The 14983-nt window shown below is 38.6% G+C and overlaps 1 protein-coding gene across 1 annotated transcript in view; it reads right to left on the bottom strand.

Annotated features, from left to right (window-relative positions):
* ttll11 (tubulin tyrosine ligase-like family, member 11) overlaps positions 1-14983 on the bottom strand; it is a 165821-nt gene that overhangs the window by 132141 nt on the left and 18697 nt on the right. Inside the window, exon 4 of the mRNA XM_059638280.1 lies at positions 5799-5932. Within this exon, the coding sequence (XP_059494263.1) occupies positions 5799-5932 (134 nt within the window). The remainder of the gene's footprint in view (positions 1-5798; positions 5933-14983) is intronic.

Below are 14983 nucleotides of genomic sequence, written 5' to 3'. Positions count from 1 at the left end.
TGGTTCAAATATCCTAAAAAAGTGTATGCAGGACTCCATCTGCAGCCTATTTTTTTGCAAAATTTAACATTCAATAAAAGCAAGGAATTAGCCAATGTTTTTAGATGGAAGATTCAGAAACCCAATTGCCGCCTTATAGACTTTCTACATGCATCCTCACCTTTAAAGCTGTCTGTCTAGATCTTTGTTCCTCTGTTAAAAGTCTGATCATTTAAGATTCTTTTACATTTTCCACCATTGTATAATTCTTCACATTTCTATGCATTGAGCTTCCATCACCAATCTGTCAATAGGAAAGTACTTGCACGTTATGGTACCATTCACCAAAGGCAATTCCAAAGTAGTCCAAACCCATGAACTATTTTCAAGTGTAGATAGTTTAATGTAGGCAAATATAAATCAAATTGCAACCAATGAAGTCTCATAAAATAATGCAAATTTATTTATTTATTTCATAAAACGTGAGCATCCCTCGCAAGGAAATCAATACTTGTTGCCCATTCCTAATTGCTCTTAAGAGTAATGGTTTGCTAGGCTATTTCAGACAGCAGTTCAGAATCAACCATGTTGTTGCAGATCTGGAGTCACGTATCCCAATGGAGGTAAGGATAGCAAATGTTCTACTGACATTGGTGAACTAAGTGGGTTTTTAATGACCACAAACAATGGTTCCAAGATCACTGTCACCGAACGAAGTTTTTAAATTTCAGATTTTATTAATTGATTTTAAATTCCAACTGATACCCTGGTGGGATTTTAATCTATGAGCTCAGAGAATTGGCTGAGGTCTCTAAATTGAGTCCAGTGATATTACCACTATGTCACCATTTTTCTTTACTGATTTTGAATGGAGGGCAAGAATTGGCCAGAACGTTGAGAGAACATATTTGCTCGTCTTAAAATAGGGTCCTGGTAGCTTTTAGGTTAAGATTTAGATGTTTGCCAAACTGACAATCAGGGCACCATAATTGCTGAATGACGTAAACTATATGCCAGGGACAGGGTAAACCTTGAACAATCTCCCAGGGATTAGTGGCATTCAAGGACACTACTAAAATGTGACAGGACTGTGGCAGTAGCTCTGTCAAAGAATATCTTTTAAGCGGCAAGTAATCATTACACAACATGCATCTGTGATAAAGCAACTAAAATATTTCAGTATTCTTGCACTTCCTTCAATGGGGTCTCTTTATTAACACCTTAGTGAAGCCTTGTTTCAGTTTGTTTTTTTTCAAAAAACAGAACTTAGTAAGGATAAATATTCCTGCAGAGTTTTCTACTGACTTTTGACATTGCCACAGATTTGTGAAGAGAGTGTCTGGGACCATGTTCACTGTTAAAAGGAATTCCAAAGGATCTTAACCTCATTCTGATTAAATTTTTCACCTAGTCAAGTGCATCAATTTGGCACATTTCTTTGGCTAATTCATCACATGATGTGAGTGCAATGGACAACAAATGTTTTCAGCATACCTGAATGGGTAGATCGGGACTTTGGTTTAACATCTAGTTATAAAAACTGCACATCAACATCTCCAACAGCGCAAAAATTCTGCAGTAGAGCGCTGAAGGATCAGCTTCATTATTTACTCATGTCTCTACAGGGGGGCTTGAAGCCACACCTTCTTTATTAGAGACAAGAGTGCTACCTACCTCTGAGCCAAAGCTGAAACTCCAAGCCCCCTACCCCACACACCAGGCCTTGTTATCACATTATATGTAATAGCAGACAGTTAGCCACCAGCAGTCTCGATTAATAGCTATTCACGCTCCTAACCAGATCATTATCCATTCTTTCATCTGTCCAACTGCTCTTCTCCCACTTTGGGTTCTATCCCTACCTATCATTTACTCCTGATCCCCTCCCCTCACCCTACCTTCTACATTTAAACCAACATTTTCACAGCTACTGGGAATAATGGGAACTGCAGATGCTGGAGAATCCAAGATAACAAAAAGTGTGAAGCTGGATGAACACAGCAGGCCAAGCAGCATCTGAGGAGCACAAAAGCTGACGTTTCAGGCCTAGACCCTTCATCTGATTTTTCATAGCTACTGTTAACTCCGAGGAAGGATCATCGGACCTTAAATGTTAACCCTGATTTCTCTTCACAGATGTTGCAAGACCAGCTGAGTTTTTCCAGCAACTTCGGTTTATGTTTCAGAAACTTCACAGATTTGTTTCATAACAACATGACATTTTCCTCAGTTCTTCATGCTCACTAAATTTGCTAATTTAGTATTACCAGGAAAGCTAGAAATCATTCTTATTTAGGTCATTTATATAAATAATGAGAAATAATTTGCATCATCCCAGCAGTTCCTTCCTCCCTGATTTTTTTTCTCTTATTATGGGTACGTACCAATTGGACATTGCCATTTTTCAGCCTCATTTTAGAAGAAATGTAATTTCCATCTGAACATTTTTTCTAGTAGTGGTTACTCCACAACCTTGATAACTGTCACCTCTCAGTTTAAAATTTAACATTCTGAAGAGTTGTTGGAGCCAAAACTTTAACTCTGCTTTCTGTACACTGATGCTGTCAGACTTGCTCACTGTCTTTTCCAACAATTTGTGTTTTCATTCCTGATTTCCAGCAACCACAGTTCTTTGGCTTTTTTGTTTAAGATTGATAGGAAGCTTCATAGATGACAGATTTCAAGGAAAGCAAGTATTTCTTAAACACATTGAGACCTATTGAGATATAAACCTGACTCATGTTACAGTGGTATAAGACTTTCATTCGGCCACATTTAGAGTACTGCGTACAGTTCTGGTCGCTACATTACTAAAAGGATGTGGATGCTTTGGAGAGGGTGCAGTGGAGTTAATCAGGATGTTGCCTGGTATGGAGGGTGCTAGCTATGAAGAAAGGTTGAGTAGATTAGGATTATTTTCATTAGAAAGATGGAGATTGAGGGGGGACCTGACTGAGGCCTACAAAATCATGAGGGGTATAGACAAGGTGGATAGCAAGAAGCTCTTTCCCAGAGTGGGGGACTCGATTACTAGGGGTCATGAGTTCAAAGTGAGAGGAGGAAAGTTTATGGGAGATATGCGTGGCAAGTTCTTTACACAGAGGGTGGTGGCTCCCTGGAACGTGTTGCCAGCGGAGGTGGTAGACGCAGACACCTTAGTGTCTTTTAAGATGTATCTGGACAGGTACATGGATGAACAGGAGGCAAATGGACACAGACCCTTAGAAAATAGATGACAGGTTTAGACAAAGGATTTCGATCAGCGCAGGCTTGGAGGCCCAAAGGGCCTGTTCCTTTGCTGTAATTTTCTTTGTTCTTTATTTGTTATTTGTTCTTTTCAAATCAGGCGAAAAGTTTCTAATTAGACTTTCATATTTGCTAACTATACAGTTCTGAAGAAGGGTCACTGGACTAGAAACATTAACTGCTTTCTCTCCACAAATACTGGCAGACCTGTTGAAATTTTCCAGAAATTTCTGCTTTTATTCCTATCAATCTTTCTCCCTTACCAAGCCCTACAAAGTTTAGGATTTTGCAGCAAAATATAAATACTTCTTCCTTCTGTCTAATTTTGTGCAGGGGCCATGAAATAAGACTGTGTAGAAACTCTGGAAGGTATACACTATTATCGTTTTCGCTTATACAAATCAACACTGACGTGTTCTTTTAATTCACCCAACAGCTTTCCAAAATCTTTGCATGAAAATCAAGTGAATCTTAATCTTTAACAGAAAGAAGAACAGTACAAAGGATAGAATAAAAAGTTAAATTAAATAACTGTCTTTATTATCTTGCCACACTTAGGGATTTCATCATGTCATCCAATTCTCCTATTCTGCATGGAAAAAAAAACCCATCAGACAGGGTTACTTCAAAACAAATCCCATTGTGACTATAAAATCCCATACAAACATTTGTCACTTGGATTTCACCACAACCCAATGAGCAGAAGTTCTGTTCACTTGTCCAGTAAAAGCCAATTATAATTATAGATTTTGACCTTCCAAAATGACTTATAAAATGACTTAACACTTTAACACTATAAAAACATGTTAGTTTCTGCACAATATAAGCAAGAATGCATGGATTCTAGTATGGCAAATCGATGTGCATGTAGTCTACCATTTACCAATTATAGCCTGACTGTCATGAATCACAGTTTCCCAACTGTTCACAGTCTCATGGGTGTAATGTGCTCTGGTCCTCCATGTGAGATGTTTGCACTACAATTTCACAATGGGTCACTATTTGGTCCACCATATTGACCCAGCAATCAATCTAAATAGTCAGACAGGAAAAAGCTGAATATTATTAATTATAGGTACTTGGTTTGCTGCTGCGTCTGACAATGAGGAGGTTGACTCGAAATGCTCCAGCCAGATGAGAAATCAGTAATAGGAGTTTCTTGATAATTTTATCTACAGTACAATTCTGGAGTTGTATAGTCATACAGCATGGAAAAACACCCTTCAATCCAACTCATCCATGCCGACCAAGTTACCTAAACTAAACTAGTTCCGTTTGCCTGCATTTGGCCCATATCCATGTCCAAATGTCTTAAATGTTGTAACTGTATCTGCACCTACCATGTCCTCTGGCAGTTCATTCCACAACGAACCAGCCTCAGGGTGAAAATGTCGCCCCTTAGGTCCCTTTTAAATATTTCTCCTCTCACCTCAAAAAATATGCCCTCTACTTTTGAACTCTCCCACCCTAGGGAAAAGACCTTTGCTATTCACCTTATCAATGCCACTCATGATTTTATAAACCTCTATAAGGTCACCCCTTAGCGTCCTACACTCCAGTGGAAAAAGTCCCAGTCTATACAGCCTCTCCTCATAACACAAAACTTCCAGTCCCATTAATATTCATGAAATCTTCTCTGCACCCTTTGCAATTTAATAACATCCTTCCTTTCGCAGGGCGACCAGAACTGTATACAGTACTCCAAAAGTGGCCTTACCAATGTTCTGTACAACTGCGACATGACCCAACTACTATACCCAATGGTCTGAGTAAGAAAGGCAAGTGTGCCAAATGCTTTCCTTATCACCCTGTCTACCTGTGATGCAACTTTCAAAGAAATATGTACCTGAACCCCTAAGTCTCTCTGTTTGACAACACTTCCCAGGGACCTACCATTAACTGTATGAGTTCTGTCCTTGTTGATCTTACCTAACTAGAAAAAGATGGGAAATAAAACAAGCAGGCTGGCAGTAAGTTGGAACCTATAAAAATGAAGCACACTGCTGTTACTTCTTTGTTGGAATCTGAATTTCTGCCCACTGCAAAAGTCTTGCATGAGGTCACATTGCACTGTTCACTGACCAGCACAGGCTATATTACTGAAATAAATATCAACATTTACAGCAGATTAAAAAAGACGAAATGAACGAATAAAAAGAATTGTAAGGTACCATGCACAATCTTCAGACAATTCAAAGAACTAGCGTCATAAATATGAAAAAAAGTGATCTTCTAACATTAGGATCAAAATATAGTTATTTGAGCGTCTGAATACAAGACATCTAACCAGGAGTGTTTTTCTCCACACTATGCTACATCCTTTCTTAAGCAAATTTATTTTTAAAAACCAACTAATTGCATGGAGTGGTAAATAAAACAAGTACCAAAACATTTGTCAAGATACATCATAGAAACAGGTTACACGTTCATCTATCTAATAAACCATACTCATTTCAAATCTGAGCTTATTGACTTGTAAAATAAATATATAGGGAAGAGGTTATGATGCAATCTGGAATATTTTACAATCATCAAACAACACTGATACTGTTTCAATTTCCTCAGCATTTTACCTGATCTGCAAAAGTTTGATATTCTTCTGGCAAAATCCAAGAACGAGGATAAAACTTGTATTCATCAGGGAATAATTCCTGCATTGTGCGAACTGCCCGACTAAAATTAATCTTGCGCACTAGTTCCGTCATGCCTAAAAAGATAAAGGAAACTGCAATTAGAAAAGTTAAGATGTCAAAACATAACTAAATTCAACAGATTATCTTGATATAAAATACATCAATCCCTATTATGCTATAAACAAAACAAAATGGTTTATCCAAAATAGTTGGTTTAAAATCAAATATGCATCTAGCGTTTACACTGCTACATAAAGTGAGCTCAGTATGCAAAAACAATGAGCTATTGAATATGATCCTTTAGATCTAAAAATATCAAGACTAACTCTTGCGCGGAACTACACCAAGGCTAGGCCTCTGCATCTTTGTTCTGTTTGCAACTAATTTTATCATTTAAATTTTGTTTAACTTGCAGTCACTCCCTAATATTACTGCTCCTTGCTGACGCTGTAACTGGCCTATTAGTTCAACAGTTACTTCAGCTACCTCATTTTCCAGGGAGAAATTCACTTTCCTGAGAAGAATTCCATTTCTCTACCACTCCTAGATCATCTAGAGAGCTGCAATTTTATCATCTCTCTATCCCACGACTGATTCTGTATACCCCCCGGAACTTTATTTCAAGATAAATAACTCAATTGTGGTACAACCATACCCTTGGCATGGCTCCCCAATTTGCTATGGTTCTAGTTAGGATTCCCCAAACTCTTAAGTTTCCAGGTGAGGAAGGATGAACTGGTTTTCTTTCATTATTCACCCACTCCACTGTTTGGTTGTAATAATGTTAATTTAAAAATGATTCCTTTTCTTGTACATACCTTTCTTCCAGACCCAAATTAACCTATGATTTAAAAGGAGCCAATTGAACCAGGCTTTCTTGAATTAACAAAGAGTGAGTCAAACAATTACGAAACTAAAGAAGAATGAATAACAATACGCACGTACATACATACATGCAAAAAGAAAGAAGTTTAAGAAAAGTTTCCAGTTGCTTTGATGCCCAGTCCCCAATAAAACCATAGCCTCCCCGCTGCTCTTTTAAAACTCTCTCTCATGCTACTTCCAGCCTTACCTCCAACTGCAAGGGCCTCACAGACTTTATTGTCACTAAGATCAAGCAGTCTCTGCCACCTCACTCACTTTCTCGATCACCAAGACAAACTTCCTTTAAAGGCTTGCCTGTGTCAGCAACATATTCTAGTTTCTCTACTATCTCTCCTCAACCTCTCTTTCTGACAATAGAAAGGTGAACTAGATAGTTTGAAACATTGGTGTCATATCTGACTTGGAGATGAGCTCCTAACCAATAATTCACACCATTATCAGGACTGTCCATTTATACTACACTAAAATATTGTTCACTTTCCCATCTACTACTGAAAAGCTTTTGTTACTTTTAGGCATGGCCTTTCCAATATACTCTTATTTGGTCCCTCATTTCCTGCATCATCACTTTCTTCCTCTTGTATTCTAACTCTATTTAATAAATCCAAGGATACTGAATGCCTTGTTAACTCCCCTCTCCATGTTTCTCTTGTCAAACTGCATCACTTCACACATTTCTGCATTGAATCTCATCTGCTATCTGCCCACTCCATCATTTTGTCCATGGCTTAAAATTCCACACAGTCCTTCTCACAATATACATTTTTCTTAACTTTTGTGTCATTTGCAAACTTTGAAATTGTCTCCTGCATACTAAGATCCAGATAATTAATATCTTTCAGAAACAAAACCCCCCAAATCCAACCCCTGAGGAACTCTACTATAAACCCTCCTCCAGCCTGAAAAATATCAATTGACTATTACTGTCTGTTTCCTATCACTCAGCCAATTTTGTATCCATTTTGCTATTGTCCGTTTTACACCATAATCTCTAACTTTTCTCCTAAGGCTATTATGTAAACCACATCAACAGTCTATTACCTCTTCAAAAGAAATTCCAGTATTTTAGTCCAAAGATGTGCAGTTAGGTGGATTGGCTGTACTAAATAGCCCATTGTTTCCAGGGTTGTGTAGCCTAGGTGGGTTAGCCATGGGAAATGTGGGGTTACGGGGATAGGGTAGGAGGGTAAGAGGGTGGGTCTGGGTTGGCATAGACTTGATGGATTGAATGGCCTGCTTCCAGACTGTTAGGATTCTATGGTTCTAAAAGTTGAGGTTGTACAGGGCATTGGTGAGGCCTCTTCTACAATAATGTGTCCAGTTCTGGTTACCCAGTTATTACAAGTTATTAAATTGGAAAAGGAGCAGAAGAGATTTACCAGGACGTTGCTGGGTATGGAAGGTTTGAGTAATAAAAAAAAAAGCTGGAAAGGCTGGGACTGTTTTCACTGGTGCACAGGCAGTCGAGAAGTGACTCTACAGAAGTTTATAAAATAATGAGGGGTATAGATAGAGATATTCACAGTTGTCTTTTCCCTAGGATGCACGATTTCAAGACTAGCGGGCACATTTTAAGGTGAGAGGAGAAAAGTTTGAGAGATGCGAGGAGCATTTTTTTTAACAAAGTGTGGTTCGCATGTGGAATGAATTTCCTGAGGAAGTGGTGAATGTGGGTACAATTACAATGTTTAAAAGACATTTGGGTGAATAGGAATGACTTGGAGGGATATGGGGCAGGAGCAGGCAGTTGTGAGTTATTACATTTGAGATTATGTTTGGCATGGACTTGTTAGACCGATCTGTTTCTGTACTGTATGACTCTAGGTCTGTAAGGTGCCAGTTAAAACAAAGTTTACTACAGTTAGAGTCAGACCAAAAGACCATAAGAAATAGAAACAGGAGTAGGGTGTTCAGCCCCTCGAGCCTGTGCCACCATTCAATAGAATCATGGCTGATCTGACATTTTTGATATCTACTTTCCTGCATTTGCACCAAGAACCTTGGTTCCCCTGCTGATCAGACCTGTATTCTGTCTGTCTGTCTGTCTCTTAGCCTTAAATATACACAACTACACTGCCCCTACAGGACTCTATGCCAAGGAGTTCCAAAGACTCACTACCTTCTGAGAAGTCCTGAATTGGTTCCCCTTTATTCTGAGATTATGCCCTCTGAACCTGGACTCTCCCTGGAGTAGAAACACCCACCTCAACATTTACTCTGTCAAGCCCCTCATAGAATCCTGTATATTTCAATGAAATCAGCTCTCATTCTCCTATACTCCAGTGAGCAGAATTCCAACCTGTTGAGCCTTTGCTCATAAGACAATGTCTTCATATCAGGGATCATCCTCATGAACCTTCTCTGAACCTCATCCAATAAATGACATTTTCTTAAGTAAGAGAATCAAAACTGTTCACAGTACTCAACATGTGCTGTATGACTAGGTAATCTCACCAGCATCTTGTACAATTACAGTAAGACTTCACTACTGTTGTACACCAACCCCTTGAAATAAGGGGCCAACATTCCATTAGCCTTCCAGATTACCTGCTGCACCTGTGAGCTAGGGTAGGAGATGTTTTGTTTTGTGTTTTGTGCACAAGTACCCCCAAGTCCCAAGCTTTCTGCAGTTTTCTATATTTAAATAATACCATACTCTTTTTTCCTTTTCAAATGGCCAACTTCATATTTTCCTTCATTGTACTCCATTTGCCAACTTTTTCCCTACTTACTTAGCCTATCTGTCTAACTCTGAACGGTGTGCATTCCTCATGCAACCTGCCTTTCTACATATTTTTGTGTCATCTGCAAATATAGCTACAGTACATTCACTTGCCTGCTCCAAATCATTGATACATATTAGAAACAATTGCGGTCCCAGTATTGATCCCTATGAAACCCTACTGATTACAGGTTACTAATGTGAAAAATAACCCTTTATCCCCACTCACTATTCCCAGCCATTAGCAAATTCTCTAACCATGCCAAATGAACAATCTCCAACAATGTGGGCTCTTATGATTTAACCTTTTGTTACCTTGGCAAATGCCTTCTTGAAGTCCAAGTACAACACATCTATCCTCTTTATCCTGTTTGAGACTTCTTCGAAAAACTACAATTCGACACGATTTCCCTTTCATGAAGCCATGCTGACTCTGCTTGATTAGGTTATGGTTTTCCAAATGCGCTTCTATTATTTCCTTAATAATTGATTACAATACTTTTCCAAAAATAAGTGTTAGGGTACATTGGCCAATAGTTACTGCTTTTTGCCTCCCTCTCTTTTTGATCAGGGGTGACACGCTGGCAGTTTTTTAATCCTCGGGTACCTCAAGAATCCAAGGATTGTTGGAAAATTACTACCAATCCATCCATTATTGCTGTAGCTAACTCTTTTGGGATCCTCGGATGCAAGCCATCTGGGCCAGAAGACATACCGGCTTTTAGCTCCATTAGTCTGTCTAATACTACTTCTCTAATGATGGCAATGGTATTTAATTGTTCCCCCATATTCTTTAGTATTAATGGGATGATCATCGTATCTTACCTGCTAAAGACCAATGCAAAATATCTGTTTAACTTCTCTGCCATTTCCTTGCTCCCATTACCAGTTCCCCAGATTCATTTCCTTCGACCTCTCTCGTTTGTTATGTCATTAAAGAAGTGTTGTTGCCAGTTTTTATATTCCTCACACATTTGACCTCAGTTTATTTTTTCTGTCTCTCCAAAATGTCAAATATCCCTGAATATTAAGCTACCAGTTTTGATATACTTGTAACCATTTTTCATAATGGCGATGAGATCATATTCATTTACCTCAATCTGCACCATCAGTTCATCTGAATATTTATTCCAAATGCTTCATGCATTAAGATACAATACATAAAAGCTTGTTCTATTATCAAATTTCACTGCTTTTTTTTTGTTTCCTTGGTGCAATCTGACCTTCACAAATTCTGTCCCTTCCTTTATTTTCCTGTATCAGCCCCATCACTAACCTGCATTCCTACTTTATCCTTTACTCATGATTTTCAAATTAACAACGCAAATGAGCCCACAAACCATGCACTGGTTCAGAGCCCTATCTACAGCTAAGGCTCTGGTCCCAAAATGTTTCAAATGGAGCCTGTCCCATCAAAGCTGCTCTCTTCTTCCCCAGTATTGTTGCCAATAACCAACGAATTTGAACCCATTTCTCCTATACCAATCTTTGAGCCATGGGTTTACCACTTTAATCTTGTTGTCCTTGTACCAATAAACTTGGGGTTCAGGTTGTAGTTCAGAGATTATCATCTTTTTGGTTCTGTTTTTTTAATTTAGCCCCTAGCTACTCATCTTTCCTCAGCAGAACCTCTTTCTATCTGAATAGTTGGTACCAACATGGATTTTTCCCCTTCCATTTGAAGTTCCTCCACAGCCCAGAGCAGACATCATAAACCTGAGCACCAGGCAGGCAACACAACCTTCGGGACTCGTGTTCCTGGCCACAGAGAACAGTGCCTATCCCTCTAATTATTCTAGCCCCAATGAAAATTACATTTCTCTTTCCACCCCATCCCCACCCCCGGAACATCCCCCTGTATCGTAGCATCATGGTGAGTCTGCTCACCCTCCCTATAGCCTCCACTCTCATCCACATAGGGAGCAAGAATCTCAGACCTGTTAGACAGCTGAAAACTAGGGGTCCTGCGACAGTTCCTCCTGGATCCCTCTCTCTGCCTCATTTGCAGTCACACTTTCTTGTCTCTGACCACTGACTAAGTTCAAGGTAACTATTCTAAGGAATGTGACTGCCTCCTGAAACACAAGATCCAGATAACTCTCCCACTCCCTAACGTGTCACTCATTGGAAGCTCAGACTCCAGCTCATAAACTCTGAGCCAGGGATCCTCAAGCAACTAACATCAGCTGTCGATATAGTTCGTATTGACTATAATGGGGTCCATGAGATCCCACATTGTGTAGTACAACATGTTGCTTGGCCCTGCATCTTTATTTTACTTACTTGGTTTTTAATTTGTCTGTATTTTCTTTTCATTTCCAACAGATATTTTAATATTTAACTTGTAAAATATTTGTCCTATTTATATTTCGTCTGAAAGAAACCTATAATAAATTGCAAAATAGCAATGATTACCAACCAGTGAACTTATGGCTTTCCTGTGAGGCCACTTTTTGTGTTGTGCTGACTCCTGATCCTGTGCTTCCATTTATTATTGTCAAAACACCTTACAAGCTAGGAGCCAAAAAAGCAAAAATTATTTCTTCCCCAAATTCCCACACTGCTCCAAAATCCCAGAAATACATACTCACTCACGTTGTGCCTCACTCTGAATATGACCTCTCCTTCCAGACTGTGCAAAGCTTACAATTTATACGGAATGGGAATGGAATGCACTGCTTGGAAATGTGGTGCAGGCAGGTTCAACTGAGGCATTTGAGGTGTCATTGAGTGATTATTTGAATAGAAATTGTGTGCAAAGATATGGGGGGAAAAGCAGGAGATTGGCATTACAGATTACACTTGTTGGAAAAGCCAGTGCAGACAAGATGGGTTGAATGGCCTCCTTCAGCATAGCAATTCTGCGATTCTGTGTAATAAGTTGAAGATACAGCTTCATAAATATCACCAATGACGGAGCTCATTGCAAGTGGAAACAAAAAAAAGGCATAAGTACTTTCAATCATTTTCAGCTAGAAATGCCAAGATCACATATCTGAGGTCCTCAGATCACAGATGCCAGACTCAGCCAATTTGATTCCATCCACTTAATATAAAAAGGAACAGCTGAAGGCAAAGGATACTGCAAGTGTAATGGGCCCTGACAATTTTTCATTAGTAGTACTGAAAACCTGCACTCTAGAACTAGTCCAGCTAAGTCCTGTTCAGTGATAGCAGGAACTGCAGATGCTGGAGAATGAGATAACAAGGTGTAGAGCTGGATGAGCAAAGGAGCAGGAAGGCTGACGTTTCGGGCCTAGACCCTTCACCCAAAATGTCAGTCTTCCTGCTCGGCCTGCTGTGTTCATCCAGCTTAACATCTCTAAACAGGACATGAGATAACAAGGTGCAATTACACATTTCTGGTACAGGCAGAACTTAAACACAGACCTTCTGGCTCAGAGGTAGCGATACCGCCACTGCACCACAAGAGTCCTCAAATCACAACTACATGAAGTTTCAAAAACTTTACCATGAAGTTCTTTTGAAGTGCAGTCACCGTAATCTACAAAACTCAGCAGCTAATTTGCATGCAGGAAACTCAAACAGCGTTTAACCCTAACCCTATCGCAGCGTGATAATCACCAGATAGTCTATTTTTATTTTGTGGTGTTGTTTGAAGGATAAATATTGGCCATTTCTCCTGGAATATCTTTCTTGCTATTCATTGAAATAGTGATATGGAATTTTGTTACATCCCTCCAAGCCAGAGAGAAGGGGCCTTGATTTATTTGAAAGATGATATCTCCAACATTACTGTACTCGTTCAATACAAAATTGAAGTGTCACAGTAGGATTTTTTGCTCACATCTTGGAGTGGGATTTGAACAAACAGCTCTAAAAACAGTAATACTACAAGAGGCATGGCTGGTAAAGAATGACTGCATTAAGATAAAAATCTAAAAGATAAACAAGTTCTAAAAATATATAAAATTGTTATTAAGTCTATGAAACATTTTATTATTTTGGATAAATTTTACATCCATAAATGTAAAACTAGCTTTTCAAGACAAGTAGTTGCATCCATTCTGCAGTAAATGGTGAAATTAATATGACTGCAAAAGATTCAGCTGTACCTTATTCAATCAGATACAACTTTTTAAAGTTTTTAAATAGCAAGACAACACAATAGTAGAATGGAAGTTCTCATCAATGCCAAAAAAAAGAAAGATTGCAGTCCAGTATAGTCAAAAGAGTGCGATCCATGACAGACAACAGATTCATGGACAACAACATTTAGATATCCCTATTAATTTGTGCATGACTACTGACCTCTCAAATTTGCTGTTCATTTCAATAAAAGCATATTGCTCAATGCAACATCAGCAATGTTAGCTGTTGATATAAAATCAGGTTGGCTTCATGTTACAGTCTTTTCTCTGGAATTTCCTCACTAAACTTTTGATTTTCTAACTTTGTCATCCTTTAATTCTCTTGCTAAGAGTTACCGTTAAGATCTATTAAGACTGCTAAGATCTGATAAAACTCCTGCGAAGCACTGAGTTGTATACTACTACCCCAAATTAAATGTATTTGTAAATAAAAGTTAAAGTCCAAGCTTTGCCATCACAAATTCTTATTACAGTTTATTTCCAAAATCATATTGAAACTGTACAATTTCAACATCCAAGGCCACCAATCTTTAACTTAGATCCAGTATTAGTTGACATTAATTCTTCAAAAATAAACTGTTACAAATTATGGCGTTCAGACTTTTTCCTTATTTGATGTACAGTTGCTCCATTGAATTCAAAAAGCACTGCAATATATTTCAACTCTCATAAGTCTCTTCTATTATCCGCCTCTGATAATATAGTGAGCGCCTAGTTAATGATTCAGTGTATCAGAAGTACAAAGCATTTGATTATTCAAGATATTTTGATATGGCATTACAATTGATTGATTTTGTTTCTTTTAGTTTAACCGAAAACAATGACGAATCCAGAAGATCCTACATTAACCATAAAAGCTAAAATCACTTGCTTTCAAATTTTAAAAAAGGCCTACTTGTAACAAACAGTGGCTAAAGTGGTTGCTTGGCAGCATTTATTTACTTAGCTATTAGCTACTGTCATTTTTTAAAAATTATAGCTACTATCAGGTGTGAATTCTAAGCAAGTTTATTGTCAAGACAGAGAATGCACATTTGGAACCAGCCAATTAACATTTATTAAGTTGATCGAGCAGATAAATGTAATTTTGCTGACAGCAGAACGCGATTGACTGAGATTAAGTAATTTAAGGGTGAGCTTTAACATGCCCTTGGATTTCCTTGAGAATCCCTACATCTACAATATTGGGTCAATGCGACACTGAAGCATATTAAGTAAATATGTACAGAGGCCATCACTGAAAGTGTAGACTTCAGGATTGGTACACCTACTGAAACTACTAAATTGGTTATCACACCTGCACCACAGCACCCTATTTCAAACTGGTATCAATCACAAATTACCTGGATTTGTATCAGAGCCCCCCCACACCCCACCCCCAAAAGTGGGATCTGAAAGTCCAAGTG

This window comes from Stegostoma tigrinum, chromosome 29 (assembly GCF_030684315.1).
Source record: "Stegostoma tigrinum isolate sSteTig4 chromosome 29, sSteTig4.hap1, whole genome shotgun sequence".
Taxonomy (NCBI): domain Eukaryota; kingdom Metazoa; phylum Chordata; class Chondrichthyes; order Orectolobiformes; family Stegostomatidae; genus Stegostoma; species Stegostoma tigrinum.
Note: the sequence above shows the minus strand (reverse complement) of the source record. Positions and strands in the feature narration are given on the sequence as shown.